Source organism: Sitophilus oryzae, unplaced genomic scaffold, assembly GCF_002938485.1.
Source record: "Sitophilus oryzae breed Bouriz unplaced genomic scaffold, Soryzae_2.0 scaffold_296_pilon_pilon, whole genome shotgun sequence".
Lineage (NCBI taxonomy): Eukaryota > Metazoa > Arthropoda > Insecta > Coleoptera > Curculionidae > Sitophilus > Sitophilus oryzae.
In genome coordinates, this window is record NW_022146858.1 from 430,725 (window position 1) to 452,492 (window position 21,768).

Here is a 21,768-nt window from a genome sequence, read left to right on the forward strand (position 1 = left end):
GAAACATTAAGTAATAAACTATACCTTCTCTGATAGTAACTAAAACCTTCTTGATCTCCAGCGTTGTCATCACTATTATAAAAGTTTCCACCAATATTATCTGGATCTAATTTATGTGCACAAAAAGCACACAATTCTATAACAGCCTTGTAAGCTTTCAATGTTGTAAATTGCTTACAAACTTCAGGTAGATTTACATTAGGAGCTATATTTTTACATAACTGTAATGCAGATACTAGCATTTCTTCCTTCTCATCTGTATTTTGTATTGTCCTAGTGGTTTTTAATAATTCGCTTGCCTAAACAATAGAAAATATTATTAAAGAATTTCCACAAAATATATCAACAAACCTTTGAAAATGCAGCATCTTCTGGTTTGTATAAATGAGGACATACTTCCATCAATTTGTTACTTATTGAATCAACAGAAGCATTATCTCCGAGATAACTATTCACAAGGGTGGTAATCAAAACACTACAAATATCTTGCCTGTATAAAAATAATTCTTTAAAAGTTATACTCTGAAGAATCTGTTGTTGGTTTTCAGGTAAAGATCCTAAAAATAATATTCAAAATCATACAAAAGTTGACTTCCATATTAATTAATAACAGTGTAATAATAAAAATGAAAAGAATTATACCGTGTAAATGATTTAAGTAATGATGGAATCACTCGAGTGAAAAATACTCGGTCACCCGAGTATTCATATCCTCGGTATGACCCGAGTATTTTTGTCGATCCTCGAGGATTATTCGGCACGCAACTAACATCGGGTGTGGCTTACCGTCCTCTCTGTTCGCGAGGATACAGGCGATTGACGATTTATGCTGAAACCTTTTATATACAGGATAGAGGATAACCGTTTAATCAGTTGCTCGAATATCGCCGGTAATATAATCGGTTTTCAAAGTAGTAACCTGCATTTTTGAACAGAAATACATTACTTATTTTTATAAGTAATAATAAGTGATATATTAATTATAATATTTCTTTGGAACGTAGGTGTAAAGTGAATGAATGGCAGAATTTGCCAACAACAATAATAACAATATTGCTGTATATTTTATTTCATTTTTTTTTCAAACACTTTTTAAGGCGACAGCTGACTCGTTGTAAGCCTTAAGTAAAATTTCAATACTTAATATTTTTCTATTATGAGGGTCCACAAGAGAAAGAGGTTGAAAATCCGAAACAATCATCATTAACATTTTTTTTCGATTATTAGTTAAGCTGTGCCCAAACAATAAACTTTTTAAAACTGGATATTATGTTGAACAAAAATTTAAAATATACGCAATAACAAAACATTACCACAATTTATTAGGTACTACAGTTCATTTTCGGTGAAAACACGCTATTAAAAAGTCAAACAAAATATATTTTTTATCTCAATGACCAACCGCCGACAAAGAGAGACTCGAATTACTTGGTTTCATTTGGTCTGAAAGTGTGCTAAAAGGCTGCCAGATTAGCCTCAAAGTCGGAGTTTAAGAAACAAAATCAGCACTATTTAAAGCAAAAACTATGAAAATTTCCCACATGAAATTATACACGAAAATATCAAAAATTATTAAAAAAGTGTTTAAAATAATTATTTATTTTTATTACAATATTATTAAAGTCATTCAAGTACATGGCAACAGTGTGTTAAAAACAGCAAGCAAAATCACTAACACCCAGCAGCGAGTATTATTCAGGTTTCGATCGAGATATTATACAGAGAAAATTTTATGACCGAGGATTCCTCGGATGATCATCTGATTATTGAAATCCTCGAAGATCAATACTCGAGGATTGAAATCATCCGATTTTTCCCAACACTAGATTTAAGTGCAAAAAAATTCAAGATTATAGCTTGCTGAAATAAAAGTTCTTCCCTTGATTATGTATAAATAGATATACAATGAGGGCTTAGTAAAATCCTGTCTTCTAGATGGCGCCTTGCCCGTTCTGCATTTTTGTATTCCCCTACGATTTTCTCTGAGGGGAATCCGTTAAACAAGCGTTAAACCCGCCCATCGTTCAAAAATGGAAGGGCGCGAGGTCACATCTATTGGGCTACTTATTAGCACGTTTCACGCATGTTTTACGAAAATAGCTTTATCCTTGTTTGTTTCAACTGTGACAAGAAAAAAGGAAAAAAAGTCATATTCGTTTCTAAATTCGGCAGTTTTGTTTATCTTTCTCGACTTCTGATTTCGTTTCGTTTAGGTTATGTCTTAAAAAATAATTATTTATAAGCTTTTGAGTTGAAATATACCTTAATGGATATCTAAATAATTAAAAAATCAATTTTTTCGTCCCTCGCGAAGAAACGAAACAGTATTTTTGAATATTTGGATTACAAACTATTATTTTATGAGTTTTATGTGTTGTGTTTACGTGGTGTGTAATGTGTATTTTGTACCTGCTGGATAATATTTTGAAACATATTTAATTAAACAAAAAGCATCTGTATTACAGGTGAGTAAATACTGTTCATATTTATTTCTAAATTCATATAAATTTGTTTTTTAAATCACTCTTGGTTTTTAGAGTTTTTATCTTAGAGTTTACCTCATAGAGATCTGAGATAAGTTTAATAATAAACATTAAATTTGATAGATTGATAGATAGATTAAACGATAATGGCCAGTTGACTTAAAAATTTAAAAAATACTGATTTTATGCTATAAATTATGTTTCATTTCTTACTTTGCTTTTTTGGAACTGTCAGATATATTGTGTATTTTATAATTTTTCTTAATTAATAACGTAAAATATTGTTTATCTACACTCAACCCTGTGTTTAGATAAAGCTTCATATCAGATTTCCTATTTTATATTTTCACTCAAATCATATTTTTGTAAAATAGGTATGCTTGCATGCAAAAGTAGCGTAAATTTGACAGGGAGGTATTTTTATAGATATACAGGATGATTCGTAGATTTAAATACATATTTACTTTAGAGTTGTATAGTTTGTCAAAAGAAAAGCTATATTTTTTATTTTTTCTTGGTGAATTTGTCAAAAAATTGTCATTCCAGAAAATACTATAATGTCGTAATCGTATAGAGTTCATTTTGACCATTTTTGGATTAAATTTTTTTGTTTATATAATAAAATATATATTTAAAGCCCTTTCTAAGTTAAAAATAAGTAATATGGAAGTTTTTTACTGGAACTAATTTAAGGTAATGTTCTCTTCATATAATTATATAAAAATATGCTAAATTCCTAAATTATTTATATGATTAAATTTTCTTTATATTATTTTTTTTGTATTATATACAGGATGAGTCAAAACTATATATTATATTTTTCTTTGCTATTTCAAATGGAACACTGTATTTTATATCATAAATCAACAAATCTTTTATCCAACTTTTGTTTTGTTAAGATCTATATCCCAAATTAATAGTTATTGAATTGTTCTCAATAATTGTCTCTTTGAGAATAAACATGACTTGTTTTTCGCAATTTTTATTAGTAGGTTTGTCCTGTAGGGTGGTGTAGTATGTGATGTATCTACATATTTATCAGCGACAAAAATTAAGAATTAGATGTCTAAAATAATTGCCTAATTATTTTTTTACTTGGCGTATCAGTAAATATTATTTATTTTATCGCTGCAGCTCAAAATAATTATGTATTCCAAAAGAGGACATTACTGTATAAGTATCGATTATTTGGATTTAAAAATTATTTTTCAAAACAAAGTTGGAAAAAACTACGTTTATGTCATAAAATGTGGAGTTCTGTTTGAAATAATCGAGAAAAACCCAACATCTAGTTTTGACGCCCCCAGTATATATCATGCATTATAGTTGATTATACTGCAATTTATTATACATACGTAGTTTTGTTTGGTGAAAATGAAACTTTCTAAAAGTATTCCCAATTAAAACATATTAAGAATTTCCTACATTATAATTTTGACAGACGTTTGAGTGGGCAGACAATTTGGCACTTTGGTACTCGCCACTTTAACCAACCATTGGTGGGACCATGGTAGGACCTTCAGAGATTATAATGCGAATTTTTCATACTATGTAAATCTATATACATATATTAATAAATGCGTTTGTTTTATTAAATTTGTTTTCTTATACGGTATGAACGAAAAAAACGACGTCTATTTGTTTACGTACAAATATATGACATCGATATTCAGTTCCAAGCCACCTCTGACGCCGTTTTTTTTATCGTATGTTATACACTTACATATCCCTTATCCTTTAAATCCGATTTATTTCTAATAATTATAAAAATAAGATACCTGATTGACTCTTCCGAAATATTATAAAATGAGATATCAGGAAATAAATAAAGTTAATTATCCCGTTTGTTTTGGGAATTCAAATATTATTTTTGAGTATAATGGGTGCTTCAAAAAATGTGGCGGATATAATGTAACATGTTTTTTAATGCAAAACTCTTATTTATAACTTTTATTTTATTTTCGATTCTGCCTAAAATTCTATAACTTTTTTTATAAATAACGTCAGTTACAATAGTATTTGCAAAAAAAAATTATTCCTATGTTACATAATTGTCAATTGTTTCCGAAGTTGGACTACACAAATTTGGTAGGAGTGTTTTACAGAGCTATGTAAAAATACTTGGAGTTAGATGCTACACTGTGTTCAAACAGTTTTTTTTGGCTGATCCTATATATTATTATTTTTTCTAGTGATTTTACAAAACCTTTCAACATTTGTTAAGAAAGTATATTAAGTACATCTATACTCTATACAGCTTGCAATCTGTTCTGAATTTTTCAATTTTTATCCTTCTTTTACTTCATTTACACTATAACAAGTTTTGCCATGACAAAACAAAAATTATTTATTATTAAGCATTAAAGTAATTTATATAGTTATATGACATTATTAATAGAAATTGAAGAATTTTGTAAAATCTATCAGAAAAAATTATAATATACCGGGTGTTTTTCAAAAGTGGCTTGATTGACGTATTAAATTAGTTTCGGTTATTTCTTGTTTCACCGGAAATGACTACAACTTGGTTTTTAAATGGTACCGTGGTATTTTTTTACTTTATTTGGCAGAATATGGCATTGTGAATAGAATAATTTAATGTCAACTTTTGACATATTTACTTAAAAAATTATATTTTAAATTACAATCTAGAGTGCCATGATAAAAAACAACATGTGACCGGTCGTAAAGGTAACGACAGTTTGACTCGATATACGAAGTGTGTGGTACCAAATTACCTATTTACCAGGTACCAAAAAGGAAAAGACACAAAAAATATTAGACGATCAAATCAATTTTTCCGAAGCTCCTTGATTAAAAATTAATGGTTTTAACACTGCCATGTTCTAACACTAGATTGAATTTTAAAATGCTATTTTTTTAATTGAAAATGTCAAAAGTTGACATATGATATATGTCATTCTATTCAGAATGTCATTTTCTATCAAATAAAGTATAAAAAATACCGAGGGTACCATTTAAAAATCAAATGTTGTACTCGTATACATTTCCGGTGAAACAGGAAGTGACCGAAACTAACGGAATACGAATTACACGAAAAAAAATCAAAAGTTATAGAGGTGAACCGCTTTTGAAAAAACACTCAGTATAGGCTGCATCATTGAAAGAATCTGCAGATATTTTTCTATTTTAAATACGTAGTCGAATTTAAAAAATATATATTGAACACCCTGTAGCATCTACCTGAAATATCTACATATAAATATCTAATATTTTTTCTTCATCAACAAATTGAAATATTATAAAACTAGTTTTAGCTTACACCATTATACAAGAAATATACGTAAAACAAGTAATAGAATTTTACGCAGAATCTAAAATAAAATAGGATGTTACATTTAAAAAAAACATTATGTTAAATCCGCCACACTTTTTAGAAAGTTACAGACGTAGGTAGGTATAGTTTCATATTATATTCTTTAATTATCCATCTAAAAATAAAATATTTATATACCTAATATAATACTTTAGTATCCAACAAGTGGCCATGAAAATCAAAATAAATATAAATCCATGTCCAAAAATAAAAAATGTAAATAACGCTTTGAGGTATAAATTCTGTTCGAATCAGATAAGATATTTTATTCTTTACCGAGAATTAAATTCGAAGAATTCATAGTCCCTACTTCTTTGCCAAATTCAATAGTCTCCGCCCCCTTTTTACGTTTTAATTTCTGCCACCAGTTGGCAGCATCGACTTATACAGGCACATTGACTAACTATTAATATATAAACAAGGGTTCTTCTATATAATTTTTTTCTATGCAATGTTTCCTATAAAGTCATTTGGTATAGGGTGATCAAAAAGCACTATATTCTCGCCTTATTTCAAAAACTGCTCACTAGAAAACTGAAATTTTGTGTGTGGATACGCGAAACATTAGAAATCGAGTTATTAAGTAGAACGAGTTATTACATCTAACAGTCAATTTAGAAAATATTTTTGACTCTGATTTTTTGACATATTTTTTGTAAATAAGAGTAGTTAGTAAGGAAAAAATATAATTCCATACTAGTAATAGCATTAGAACAGCACAATAAATCACAATATTATCGTTTTCTCAAAAGTTGTTAAAGCTAAAAAATAAATTTATTGTGTTGAAGGAACTAAAATTTTGTACGCTTTGGGAATGTCATATACAGAGTGTTCAAATACTACTTACTAATTTTTATTCAAAACGTGTAAAAATATGATGTAGGGTAGAATCAATAATTTGTTGTTTTATTTTACATTGTCACATGTAAATGTTGGTAGTAGTCATACTATAGTACTTAGTAACTCATACTATACAGGGTGTTTCTAGACTAGTTTAATTGACTAATTTAGGGTGTGATTCGTTTTTGTTTTTAAGAAAAAAACTTTATATGAGGTCTAAAGTCGAATTTAATTGGTTTAAAATAAATGGTACGCCACTGCGTTCTTTTTTAAGAAAATAATTTCTTTTTCTTGATTTTCAATATGTTTTAACAAAATTAATCTCTTGCGTTTTTTTGTACATTGAACGGTTTTTGAGAAAAAAAATAAAAAAAACCGCTCGTTTTCTAGCGATTTAAGATAGATAGGTAGGTAACTAGATATAAGGTAGTTCATTTTCTTTCTCGAAAACCGTTTAATCTACAAGAACTCAAGAAATCGAACTTGTTAAAAAGGGATGGAAATCAAGAAAAAATGTTTTCTCGAAAAAAAGCAATGCCGTACCATTTATTTTAATCAAATAATAGAAGGGTGTGCATACGCATGCCACTGGTTCAAGAAGGAAAACATTAGAATGGAAATGAACTCCCTTTATACCTGAAAACCACATACCAAAATTGAAGAAAATATCTAAAGTACATAGTTTCCAAAATATTGCGAAAAAATCGATTTTTATTAGCCTAACCTAACCTACCACCCTGTAGATCTGAAAAGAAGTGCTTTAGACCCCAATGTTGTTATAAACTCTTTTACTTAAAAACAGATAAAGAATCACATCCTGAAGTATTTTGAACTACTTACGAACCATCATGTACCTACTATACTATTGTTGCTAAAGTCTATCCAACGAGTCAGAGAAGATTTCGACGACTTTCAAAAAATTACAGAAAATACAATTCATCTGTGAATTAAATTGATCGACACAACTGTCACTGACATGTATTCTCTCGTTGGACCAACTATAGTGATAATGAAACAGGATACACATGATTTAATAAAAAAAACACAGAATACATATCTTTGTAACTTACCAACTAATTCGTGAAATTGATGATCACAAAGTATCCTCCATAGACCGATTATTTGACAACAATGACAAACAAAAGTTTTTAAAGCATCTAACGAATGCCTCTCTTCTACCTGTATATCCTGAGGAGTAGGATTCATATGAGATGTCGTTAGAGAGTTAGCCTTAATTGTTGAATTATATTGAGTAGATGCATTATATGTTGTTGAAAGTTGTGTATTTAAGGACAGAAAATTGTGAAGTGCTGTCAAATTGTTAAGAATCTGGACACAATCTTCAACAGTAATAGTACTTTGGTTCTGCAATAAAAAATAGTAAACCGAAATAAACATCTAGATAAAAAGTATACACAAATAAAGAATAGATACATAATACATATGAGTATAATAAAAAATATTAGTACTAAGGACAGGTAGATTTTCGCTTAAACACAATTACACAAATTATTTTAGCCATAAAAATTATTTTATATTTCAAGAAACGTCTCCCAAAAAAAAGTTAAGCAGTTGTCTAGCTAAAATGATAGAAAACAACTGTCAGTCATATACCACCTAATTCGGCAGACTATGTATGAATAATAGAATGTAAATGTAAACATGATAAAATTGTCTTTTAGAATATTGTAGCTTAATGGAGATACTAATAAATATTGAGTAATATCATACTAATAAATATTGTAAAATAAAAACAAATAAAATATGATATACTAGCTTTCGTCAATTATTAACTGTATCAAAAGCTGTTTGATGAAGGATTCAGTATATGGGCTGTATCTGTCAGATAATAAGATATGTTCGTAAAGAATAGCAATAAAGCCCATTTTAAGTTATAATGTGTATTAATCAAAAAATAAAAACATTAAATTAAATATAACATCAGAATTGGGATATCCCCTTGTATTAAGGGGATATACCAATTGACGCGAGGGAATGACTATAAATAGTTCTCCCTAGGTTCCCAAAATATTTTTGGGCAATACTGTCTCTTAAAGATTTACGTATAAACTAAGATTTAACCCAAAATATTTCTTCTAAGCAATATATTGGGCAACGTTTGTACAGGGGTTTCAGAGATATTTGATATCTACAGGCGTACACTACGTCTATCCCTGTAACTAAGGGGCATCGGTAATGGAGGAAACGAAATTCTCTGTAGCGGGCAATTCATGAGAGTGCTATAAATATTTTAAATAACATTACTTACTAATATAAAGATTTCAAAAATACTAAATCAGTTTTTTTTCTCGTTTTTCCACATAAATGAAACATAATCTTTGTAAAAATTAAGAGAAACAATAAATTTAAGAAAATCACGCAAATATTTTACCGATAACGACTGCACTGTTCTCCAAACTCGGGCTACTACCGTTTTAATCGATCTTTCTCCCTCTATTAATTGAAATTTTTATTGTGCAAACTCTCATCAGGTGGCGCTTCATTTAATTTCTTAACACGGCAGATGCAGTTTTGAACGGGAATATTTTGTGATCTGTATTTGGTCACACAAAAGAATTAAATTCAGCTATTAAAACGATTTGATTATCTCCTACTATACTGTATGCATACTCACCAGAACAGTTTTCCCATCTGGACAGATTCTCTCTACACATCTCCTATTCCAGACTGGTCTCAATATTCGACCCAAATACAAATACAGACCATTGTGTTTATTTGAATAACTAATCAAGTTTGCAGGATCGAATGTCTGCTGCGGAATACTTTGAGAAAAACTACCTTGTAAATATCCTGATTGAGAATAGGCTCCACCAGGCGACTGAGGTAAGAAGCCACTTTGCTGATATTGTGGAGGTGCGGGAGTAGATATTATATTAGGTGAAAACATTGTGGTACCTGAGACTAAAATATAAATTAATATTAATATTTACTTTAATATATATTTCATATCAATTAAACTTTTAGTTATTTAATCCCGAGCGCGATTTTTAAATTCAGTGTCGCCAACCATAGACATATTCCGCGCCGTGCTGACTAACTGGAATTTAAATTTGGCACTGGGGATTCAGGTGGTAGATCCGCTGTAAAAAATGTAAAGCTGCAGCATTTATTTATTTATTTTCCGACATTGTCATTCGTTTTGTCACTTTAGTTTTGTATTACGAGTTTTTCGTTTAAATAAATAGTGTTGTGATACTTTAAACTTGAAAATATTTACTAGCAGGCCTTGCAGTTGAACATTATTCTTTTTAGAACCTCTTTTAGTGCGAAGTGTACGAGATACCTTAATAGCCGTAAAAAACACATCGCAACTTTACTCGAATATTTTGAACGAGAAAGCATAATGATCCTTTATGTCCCTGAAGTGCTGTTAAGGTGAGTTTTGTTGGTGTAAATAGTAACTGTTTATATATTTATAATTAACTTATTTTTGTTTCCTAAAATATTTTGATTAAAAGAAAATATATAAAAGTGGGCAACGCTGTGCTGCTCAAGCTTAATCACGTGACTAAAAGTTTATTTGGTATGAACTGTAGGTATACTCAGTCAGCAATTGAGTAAATAAAATCTACATCTTTTGTGAATCAAAGTATATTTTATTTTTATTGCATTGAGTCTATTCATCAATATAAAATTATACAATTTGATCGAAAAAAAGGCGTCAAGTTAGCTTCGAAATGATGATCGATAACATATAACAAATCATTTTACTTATAAAATTACAGCAAGCTTTGTCATAACAGCATTTTTAATAAAAATGGCGCCATGATAATGAAAAAAAAAATAATAAACAAAAAATAGACAAGTAGATATTGATAAATAAAAATAACATTTTTATATTAAAATCATAATTTAAAGATATATAAAACAGAATTTATACATAAGCTTTTAAATAATACAGTTGAGGGTTGGAACCATAGACTTAAAATAAAATATAGACTACACTATTTACATCTCAACGCGGACAAACAACCTTTTTTGTACACATGTTTACTTCTTGGTACAGTCGACCGAGCCTTCCTCATCCAGCCTATGTTGTCACGTCTTTAATATTATCAATATTTTTTTTCTTGTTATACACATATATTGAGATATTAATACTACAGTTTAATAAAGTAGGTTTTAATATTCCATAGATGTATTAAATAGTCCTTATACTACTAAATTATAAGTCGGATACTGTTTAATAAGGATAAGTTCTTTACAATATGACAACACCGATTAGAGGCGAGGGAGCCTATTCATTCATTTATTACCTTGTAGTACGTGTCGCACGTGTGCGGTAAAGCTTTGTTGCCGCTATCTCCCCGGCTGTATTAACGCATTTTCTTAGCTTGTAGTCCTTAAGTGTTTATTTTATTGACTTTTCTGTTCAAAACTATAAAATATGGTTCGCCAGTGCCAAATTTGCAAGAAATTTGACTTAAATAATCCATTTAAGTCTTGAAACGACTTTTGACCGGTAGGCAACTCTCAATTTAACCATTGGCAGTCAGTGGCGTTGTTGTAGAAAGGCGCTTATTTAGATAATATTTTAGTAAAATGTAAAATCTGAATTTTTTCTTTTACATTACATTATTTACTTACTTACATTGTAACAAAATCATAATTATAACCCTTTTAATAATTAATAATGTTTTTATTAAAAATATATTCCGGTTTATTCTAAAATTATCTTCAGAATCTAAAATAACATAAAAGAATTTTAAAATGATATTACATTATGAAACAATATTTTTAATATACCGGGTCGTCTCAAAAGTGGCTCAACCCTATAACTTTTTTATTTTTCAGATAAAAAAAACAGATTTGTATGTTAGTAGGTATATGACATAAATTAGGATTTATTGACGTATTCAATTGTTTTTGGTCTCTTCCTGTTTCACCGAAATGATTACATCTTTTGATTTTTAAAGGCACCCTCGGTATATTGCTACTTTATTCGATAAAAAATGACACTCTTTTGAAAAACTTTTGACATTGTCGCTAAAAAACATATCCTATTTTAAATTTCAATCCAGTTTTTTTCAATCCACTAAGTTTTAATCAAGGAGCCTTGGAAAAATAGTTTTGATCGTCTAATAGGTTTCGTGTCTTGTCTAGGCCGGTTAAAAGATGTACAAATCGTATTTTTAATCATACATATGTCAATTTTTTCAAATGGAACAAGGGTGACTCATTAGCATATTTGGAAAAAGCATTTTTATGAATATATTGATACCACACACTTGGTATTTCGAGTCAAATTGTCGTTATGAACCGCGTGTTACAATTACAATTAAACCATATGCGAAAATGTCAAAAGTTGACATATGATATGTCATTCTATTCAGAGTGTCATTTTCTATCGAATAAAGTAGAAATATACCGAGGGTGCCGTTTAAAAATTAAAAGTTATAGTAATTTCCGGTGAAACAGGAAGTGACCAAAAACAATTGAATGCGTCAATCAATCCTAATTTATTTCATATACTAACATACTAAATCTTGTTTTTTTTATTTGAAAAATAAAAAAATTATGGGGATGAGCCACTTTGAGACGCACACCGGTATAATAAAGACAGTACCGAGTTAAATAAATGTAGTTTTTATTTTATCCACTTCCTATCACCTTCCTTGCTTTAATGGAACAGATTTATGTTTTCTCTAATTTACATAATAAGACATCACTTAACCAGAAAAAAAATTACAACAATCATATTTTTTTCTCTCCCTGTCGCCGATTCTATTATATCTGTGGAATAGATCCTGTTTTGATTAATATTAGGGGTTGTAAATGTTTGACTAAAATTAATAATTTATTATTAATTTCAAAAATTACCTAATTTCGATTATAAAATTTCTTCTATAACGTGTATTTTATTATTTTTATCCTTTTGGACTAAAAATATGAATTCAAAGAAAACCACTTGCATAAACAAGACCGGAGACCAGACAAAGCTTTTAACACTTTTTAGAAGTCACAATTTAAAAGTTTATCTCGGTTTATCTCATGATTGACCCAAGTTGGATCTAAGCGTTCGTAAACGTCAAACAGCTGATCACAAGTTAAGAAGTAATCTGTAATCAGCTGACGGGATCTATCCAATCTAGGATTATTAATTCCGAAAACCCCTAGTGTTGTGTTTTTCGGCAGAGTCGTCAAGGAACGACCGTTATGACAGAGACAACCTATCTATCGCTCGTGTCGCACTCGTTATAACCTAAAATAATAACACAACAATAACAAGACAGTGTCTGACCGCATGTTCCAGCTATTTATGAATGAGATGCTCAGTCTATATTTTATTTTAAGTCTATGGTTGGAACCTTTGGTGTTACACAGCAAAATAAAAACACTAAATCACCACAATACATCAAAATACTTTTATTTTTACACTGGACGCGCGTTTCGCTAACCATGGTTAGCAAAACGCGCGTCCAGTGTAAAAATAAAAGTGTTTTGGTGTATTGTGGTGATTTAGTTTTTTTTTTTATTTTGCTTTTAAATACTGATGAGTAGATAACTGAAAATACTTACAAACATTAGTCTGATTAAGGGGTGAAATTTTTGGTTCACCTCCAAACATAAAAAATGCCCTAGTGGCCAATTCAGCAATTTCGGCATTCTCTTCACTTTCCAAGGAAGCCAAAATTAAGCTTGTGGCACACGCCTGGCTTTCTTTTTGAATCATAAAAAATGCTCTAAGAGCTTCTGTGTCTTGGCCTATGAAAGACAAAACAAATAATAGATAAAAATGTTGTCAGTAATTGCGAATTTACTTACCGTGACTATCTCTTAAAATTTGTCGAAGCAAATCTACAGGTCTTAGTTTTATAAATATTTGTACACTATGTGACGTTAGCACTACATATTTTTTAGGAGCTTCCCCATGTTGTCTTACTACTAAAGGTGGAGCTTCTTGTTGATCTGGGCTTATTTGCAAATAATTATTGTGTCGCACCTATTTAAAAAAAAACATAGTAATACTACCGCACAATCGAAAAAACAAACGGTTCAAAGACCGCTGGGGATGATAATCGATGATAATTTTGGCGAGGTCAATACCTAGATGTCATTTAATAAAAATTGACATAAAACTTGCCAAAAATTAACACTAATTGAAGAGTGGAAATACCAAAGGGGATAAGTAAAACTAACTTTGAAAGTGGTATAATGTGCTTATCAATCAAACTTACATGATTGCAGTCAAGGGTAATAAAGGACCTTTATTGTCACGTTCTTATTTAAAATAGTTTATCAGGGAAGATACAAGCTCTTTGCTTCAACTGTTTAAATGCTTCGGCATATTTTCAACACACAATTTCAAGAAATGCAATACAAAAACTCGAAAATTTAGTTCTTAAAAGAACTGTTTGTGCTTAAGTGCAATTTTTAAAGAAATACTATGAAAATAGGCAAAAAACGAGAATTACTCACAAAGATTCAACAACAACACGATATTATACAAAATAATGACTGACACTAGGATAATTGTCAGATAATGAAGGACAATATTGCTAGACACGGCGCAATGTGACCAACATAGCTATAATAAAATTCGGTTTAAACTAATTTTTGCAGCTTGAATCTAAATAAAATACCTGTTACAATAATTTGCTCTATAAAGTAAAATGAAGAGCTGCTCGGTATCTTAAATTATACAACAAATTTAAACATTTTTGCCAAAATTTAATTTAGTCAGGTTTATAGACTTTAGTGTCAATGTCGATATGATTGATGACGTGCATCGAAAAATGTTGTGCGATTACAATATAAACTATATTTTGTAGTTTTACCTCTGCTAAAGCTAGAGCTGGGCCATCTAAATTAACTGTAGTATAAGCTTCCATTAAAGACTGACTGAAGGGAAATAAGTCAGAACTTAAACACCACAAAACATCCTTATCTTTTACATTGGATATTAAAATCAAGTTTCTGTCTCTAAAAAGATTACAATTTATTATATACAGGATCCTACAATAGTGTATCAAACATATCCTATAAATACTACCGACGTACTCCTATAAAAAATTATTTAAAAATTTTGACTACTAAGACACCAGTGGCGTGTCGTATAGGGGGCCAGGGGGGGGGGTGGGGCGAACGCCCCCTCCGCCCCTGTCGGCTTAGCGCCACTGGCGCCCTTTGAAAATAAAATAGAAAAACTAAATTTAACGCAAAAATAAACGGTGCCCTACCGTGCCCTTAGCTCTTCAAGATAAAAAAATGACGTATATATTTCTCACATTTTATTTTTGTTTTTTAATGTTTACTTAGATTTAATTATAATATAAATCTCTAATGAAGTAGGCGTATACGTACGAAAGTTTTCATATGGGTTTGAAACTACGCCACCGCTAGACCATTGTCTATAAATAAAAATACAATGGCTAGACATAACCTTGCGCCGGCGCCGCCAAAGAAGAAGATGAAAGCAGTCGCGATGGAAATAAATTCGGGGAATCACCGACCGAAATATAATCGATTATAATGAAGTGCCAAATAAAATTAATATATTGTCCAATCACTTGCAAAAGGTTAATATCAACTTCTGTACAGCTGCTCATATGATTACTGCGGTAATTAAAGATCTCAAATCATTAAGAAGTGAAAAATATTTTGAAAATTTTAAAAAACAGGCTACTATTTTGGCAAATAAATGCAATACATCAACATTATTTTCCACAAAAAGACAAAGAAGAATAATAAAAATTCATGATGAAATCCAGAATGATTACCTACATCAAAATTCTGAAGATAATTTCAAGATATCAGTGTTTTATGGTACTTTAGACATTTTAACTGGTACTCTTGAGGATAGTTTTAAAGACTTCCTTAATATATGCCAAAAATTTAATTGATTATTGGATATGGACGTCAATGATGACAATTTAAAATGTCTTATGGATATACAGATATTGTACCAAGCGGATGTTAAACCTTCTTTAGTTGAGGAATATAAACATATTTGCAGTTTATTAGAAGAAATTAATGCTGATGACAACAAACTTGCACCTGACGAATATTTATCATTTTTAATTTCCAATAACCTACGGTCTTCATATCCATCTTTATGTGCATTACTGAGGATTTTTTACACCATAGCCACAAACAGTGCTGGTGCAGAACGATATTTCAGTAGATTAGGAAGAATTAATAATTACCAGAGGACAAGAATATTAAACCAATATAGAACCAATTATTTATCACTTTTCAGTATTGAAGCAGACACAGCCCAGGATCTAAATATAGGCGAAATAATCGATTCTTTTAAATCGGTTAAAACAAGACGTTTGCATCTTTGAAATAACTGTTTTGTATACTAACTTTTTTAATAAACAAATTTATAATTAAAAAAAAGCTATCATGCAGTCTTATTATTTAAAAAAAGTTTGTAATTTCTTTGATCCTTTATTGATCATTGCGCCCCTTAAGATCTTCGCCCCCTCCGCCCTTTTATCCACGACACGCTACTGTAAGACACTAGGAAGAATTTCAGATAAACATACTACATAGTACCTATATCAAAAACTGCGAGTGAGTAAGAATAATTCTTTAAATAGAACGCCCTGTATATTATTGCATTATTCAGTGCATAAAAATTTCAAACCAACCGCCTAAAGCTTGATTTTCATGCATCCGTTGTCCGACGATACGTTGATAAGATATTAATTTTATTGGTTGGATTTAAAGACTTTGATTGGTTAGAAAATAACGCAGTTTTTAAATTTATTGCATTTTCATGCCTCCGTTTATCGGATATACGTTGGTGTCATTTTATATTTTCGTTTCCATAACGATTTTGCTATTTTACTTATATTTTTATTAAGGTTAGATTAAATTTGTCAAAAAAGTGTCAAAACGTCCGTTATCGTATGAACGGGTCCGTTGACGGACTGAAGTAAAATATTTACGGATAAAAAGTGGCGCGAAAACGCAATGACCAATCAGAGCACCGTCGGACCAACGTATAACAGATGCATGAAAATCAAGCTTAAGTAAGCGTTTAAGAAAAATGTTGCATCTATGTAGGGTAAGATCTTTAATTTTCACAATTAATTAGTCAGTTTACTACAATTTAATACATTACTGTAATAGACTCTTATTAAGTCTCGGTCTCAGGACTACGTTGTGTCTCTAGCAAAACTACAAAAACAAACAATGATAGTTGATAGTTCAGTTACCAAAGTCAAAATTAACGGCTGTTTGAATTTTGTACAAATTTTATTGGTTCTATAGAGTGTAGCCCGTGATACTGTGTAGTCTTAAGCCTCGTTCTCAGAACGACTTCGTGTCGCGGGCGACACAGTTTGACATTTCAAACAACCAATGGGAGCTGTACTACTTTATGCCCCGTTCTCAGAACTTCATATTGTCGAGCGACACGTCAAAAGAACCAATGAGCTTTGCACAAAATTCAAAATTCAAACAGCTGTCAATTTTAAATTTAGTACAGCTCCTATTGGTTGCTTGAAATGTCAAACTGTGTCGCCAGCGACACAACGTCATTCTGAGAACGGGGCTTTAGAGTCTCTAAATAAAGCCACCTTAAAATACAATTACAAGCACTGTTTCTGAACTAATCTGAACAACTAATGAATATTTATTTCTATGCCATTTATAAAGTATGACTGCAGATATTTTATTCCCAGTGACAAAGCAACTGTCTAACAGAAATGAGCATTATTAAATAGGTTAGATATATTATCTTTGTTTACTATGTTATTTCACGTACGAACCGGCAACACTGTATGCCGCTTTTTATTTTATCTCGGTATCAACTGGTTGTATATATTTATCTTTGTTGTATGCATTAAAATATAGACCACAGAAATAGTGTGACCATATACAGTATGTCCCCGGATTGTCTTTACAATAGGAAAACCTTTTTTATTATGACATTTTTAGAAAAATGCATTCTTCAGATTTTTGCTAATCCCGTTTATACTTTTCCAAATTTCCATACCGTTTTAAGGAACATTAAAAAAAACATGAAAATATGGTAATTTTTTCCTAAAGTCCTAAAAATTAAAAGGCGTTTCAATGGTAATATAATTTCGATCACATTCATAGATGGTTATTATTAATTTTGATTAACATATTTCATATTTTTTGGTGTTGTTAAAGTATCACATTTTCCGATAACTATTATCCCCCTTTCCGTAGCATTGAACTAAATAATTTTATGCTTCTTTAACATTTTAAAACAGCATTTTGGAACTTTTTGAAAACCATTTTAGAATAAGCAAAAATTTTTGTGAAGAATGCATTTTTCTCAAAATGCCAATAATAAAAAAGTTTTTCCTCTTGTAAAGACAATCTGGGGACATACTGTATGTTTGAAATTGGAAAAAAAAATCTTTAAAAAAACTAAAAATATATGGAAGTTCCGTTAAAAAATGATAACTTACAACTTTTTCTCAACTTTTTGACTGGTTATAATATTTATAATAAAATAAGTTCAGATTAACTGTAGTAAACAGCTGCTGTTTTGATTTCAGGATGTTTTGATATATTTCTATATTTAATTATTTTGTTCTTAAATGCTGCAATTTCTTATATTTATTAATAATATATTTCTCTAAAACGTTGAAAAGAAATGTAATAAAATCCTAGGATTATTTATGGAAACAACCTACAAATGCAATAATATACAAGGTGTTCCATTACAATAAATCCAGTGCCACACACTCACACATTTTTAAGAGACCCTGTGCAAGTCACTTGCTCTAGTACACAGTTTAGGTCTGCACTGAATCAAAATTTCTAAGTTCATTATTATAGGAGCTACAGATATTCATAGCACTGTTGTAGAACACTATATGTTTGGAGTAAATAGATATGAATACACTCTACATATTCACATGTAAAATATTAACAATGACACAAGATATAACAGAAACTCATCATTCGTAAAATATTCTTTAGAAGGTTAAAGAGTAAGTCAAAATAAACGTAAGATCATCATCATCAATTTTTCTGATCCATAAATTATTATAATAACTTTTATATAAATAAAAGTAATTACTGTTATATCTTTAATAATTTTTAGGTATATTAAGTGTCTGTTAATTAGTCTTACCTGTAGTGACTCATATGAACACTTCTTGGCCTAACAGTAACATTGGCTGAATAACCTGGTGGCAATCTAACATGAGCTAAAGTTAATGTATAAGGCCTCTGATTAGGCTGTTGATTAGATAATCCTACAACTGATAGATAAAATCTAACACCTGTTTGAGTGACAGCTACAAGATTTAGGTTTGCAGATTCATAAGACTCAATCGGAGAAATACTAATGATTGGTCTAAAATTTTGACTATCTAATGTCCTATAACAAAAAAAAAAGTTTTAGCTAAAAATATTACATTAACAGCTTTAGATAACTAACTACTATTTATATACTCTTATAGGTATTTGTTTTAATGTAAATAACCTGCTTACTTGACAGTATTCATTGCTTGAGTAACTAAAGTGTTCTGTGTCATTTTACTAATCCTTGAGAAAGTGTTGCATTTCTCTCCTAAATCACATACTTCAATTGATCCCTTTTCTGTTAAAGTATACATTATATTTCTGCTGTCATCAATAGCAATTTGAACGATACTGTCTTCTTCGCTAAGAGCAGCATTCAAAAATGAAGGTACCAAAAATGATAATGCACTTGTGGAAAGATTAATCATTTTACAGCGTTTTCCAAACCAACCACTTTCAGCCTAAAAAAATTGAGTAATACATACACCTACTCCCCAGGAAAATTGTTTTCAAATACCTGATAAGATATTTCAAATAACGATCCTTCCTTGCTTCCAACAAATAGCCTGCCATTTGCAGTTGCAGCAATAGTAGTAATAGTATTTCCATCAGTTGGGAGTGTAAAAACAGGGTCAGATATTAACTGAATCTCTTCCAAGCCACTAGTACTACCTGTTAAATAAAAAACAGTTTTAAAAATGACTTTCACAAATACTTAATGTCACCTTCAGTAAAAGTAACACCCAGCACAACAATATCAACTGCAGTTGTTAAAACCAATAAGTACTTAATAAAAGCATGAAATACGCCAGGCTTTGGCTTTATTAACCCAACACATAAAATTGTTTCATTTATGCCATCAAAATAGGCTAAATCAGTATTTTCTTCGTAAGTCCAAATGTAGATATCACTGTCTACTGTTAGCCAAGCACGATTTATTTCTGGAAATATTCCCATCATACAATGGCACTGTACATCTTAAAAATTAGTTAAGAAAATAGGTCTGTAACTATAATTTTTTAAGACACATTATTTTCTAATCTATTAAAGGATACGACTAAAATGGTCTACAATTTCTGGCGGTAGCGGAACATTATTTATTGTTTTAATTTGAGTTAAATTACTTAACGCCAAAGGCATCCCATTTAATGAGGGGTAATCATGATCTATCAAACCACTGGCGGTAGACCCACTCTGAGGATTGATATTCATAAGATCTATAAGTCTAGGGGCACCAGAATCCATAGCAAGTGACCTATCCACATGTCTAGCAGCTACTTCCATTTTTTGAATAGGAATTTGGGTGGTTTCTATAGTAGGATTTACTACAGAACTCGAATTTATCATGATTATGGCTAGCGGTAAAAATTCTTTTTAACCTAAAAGTAACTAATATACTTCTATTTTCACACAATAATTTACTCGACTCTAGTAAACAAGCACAAGCGCCAGCTTAAAATTAGTAAAATAATGATTATACAGTATACTATAACATAAAACAATGAAATTTAATAAAATCATAAACTAGAAAATTTGAACGAAATTGACATTATTTCTGTCGTTTTCCAACGAGTTTTCAGTCAAATATGGCATATGTCAAAAATGGGGATGGAACAACCTTATATCTCTGGGAACAACGTAAAAAATTAAAAAAATAAAATGGCATAACATAAATCATCAACTTTTTTAAAATGAGTTTTTTTAGGTACCTTCTTATGTCTATATCTCTGGGGGTAATACGTCTCTGGGTACCTTAAAAAATGATATTTACGAATGAGGCCATGAGTTTTTGAGTTTACAGTTTTATACCGTATTTTAGAACAAAAAGTTCTTTTTGCATTTTACAGCGTTTCAAGCTTAGATGTTAAACGAAATTTATAAAATCGAACGTTTTAAGGTTCCTTACGTGACTCTATTCAAAAACTTTAATATTTATGTTAATTTCTCGTATAAAACTATTTTTACACCAGAGATATGGAAGTGGGAGAATGAGCTTCGACCAGGGTTCGGAAGTAGTTAATTAAGACGTAATTTACCTGATTAACTACGTGTAGTTTTTCTTCAAAAACGACGGCTTTTCCCGTTCATTATCTACATGAAAACTACATTAATAAACTATGTATTGATATTCTGAATAATTTTCCCTTGTATGAGATGAAATAGAGATAATATGATGTAAATATTATATTTAAAGCCATATTTCTTCTGTTTTCTTAAATACATTATGTGTTTTCAAACCTTTTAGACTCCATAAAACTGCCATTTGAATTTTGGAAACACGGCGGAGTTTCTGCCAGTAGAGGGATAGATGGCGCTGCGTAGAAATTTCATCTAAAGTCCCTAGATATTCATCTAGGGACTTTAATTTCATCATGATTTTATCAAGTCATCCACAGAGTATAGTTTAATTAACAATTCGTTTGATTCTCTGTGGAGTAATTGGAGTAGTTGGAGTAGTTGAAAAATATAAATATTTATATAAAATGTTGATAATTTAACAGTGATGTGCTTTGTTACCCTATGAATAAACATTGATATGAAGTTGCTTTCGCCAGAAACAATTATAATTAAATAATTTAATAAAAATTAATTTCTAAGTGACCCGGATCAGTTAGATCAGTAAAATAAATTGAAAAATAAACGTCATTCCATATTTGGCAATGTCTGTCAGTTTCTGTGAAGTGGAAGTGAATTGTGATTTGTTTTTATGGGAATATTTTACGGATTTTTGCGAATTTAGAGTATTTTGGACGATAGGATTGTGAAATTTAAAAGCCAAGTAGTTTAATATATAAGATTAATTAATCCCTGTGATAATTTTTATGAAATTTCTCATAATCAAAACAAATT

At 30.2% G+C, this 21,768-nt stretch overlaps 1 protein-coding gene across 1 annotated transcript in view; it reads right to left on the bottom strand.

Annotated features, from left to right (window-relative positions):
* LOC115884501 (nuclear pore complex protein Nup154) overlaps positions 1-20,842 on the bottom strand; it is a 41,236-nt gene extending 20,394 nt beyond the window's left edge. Inside the window, exons 1-12 of the mRNA XM_030903097.1 lie at positions 19,974-20,842; positions 19,644-19,895; positions 19,436-19,590; positions 19,108-19,379; positions 18,746-18,994; positions 14,460-14,604; positions 13,447-13,624; positions 13,201-13,386; positions 9,296-9,582; positions 7,731-8,025; positions 352-557; positions 25-299 (exon numbers count right to left, since the gene is read on the bottom strand). Of these exons, the coding sequence (XP_030758957.1) occupies positions 25-299; positions 352-557; positions 7,731-8,025; positions 9,296-9,582; positions 13,201-13,386; positions 13,447-13,624; positions 14,460-14,604; positions 18,746-18,994; positions 19,108-19,379; positions 19,436-19,590; positions 19,644-19,895; positions 19,974-20,265 (2,792 nt within the window). The 5' untranslated portion in view covers positions 20,266-20,842. The remainder of the gene's footprint in view (positions 1-24; positions 300-351; positions 558-7,730; positions 8,026-9,295; positions 9,583-13,200; positions 13,387-13,446; positions 13,625-14,459; positions 14,605-18,745; positions 18,995-19,107; positions 19,380-19,435; positions 19,591-19,643; positions 19,896-19,973) is intronic.
* Between the last annotated feature and the right edge of the window lie 926 nt (positions 20,843-21,768).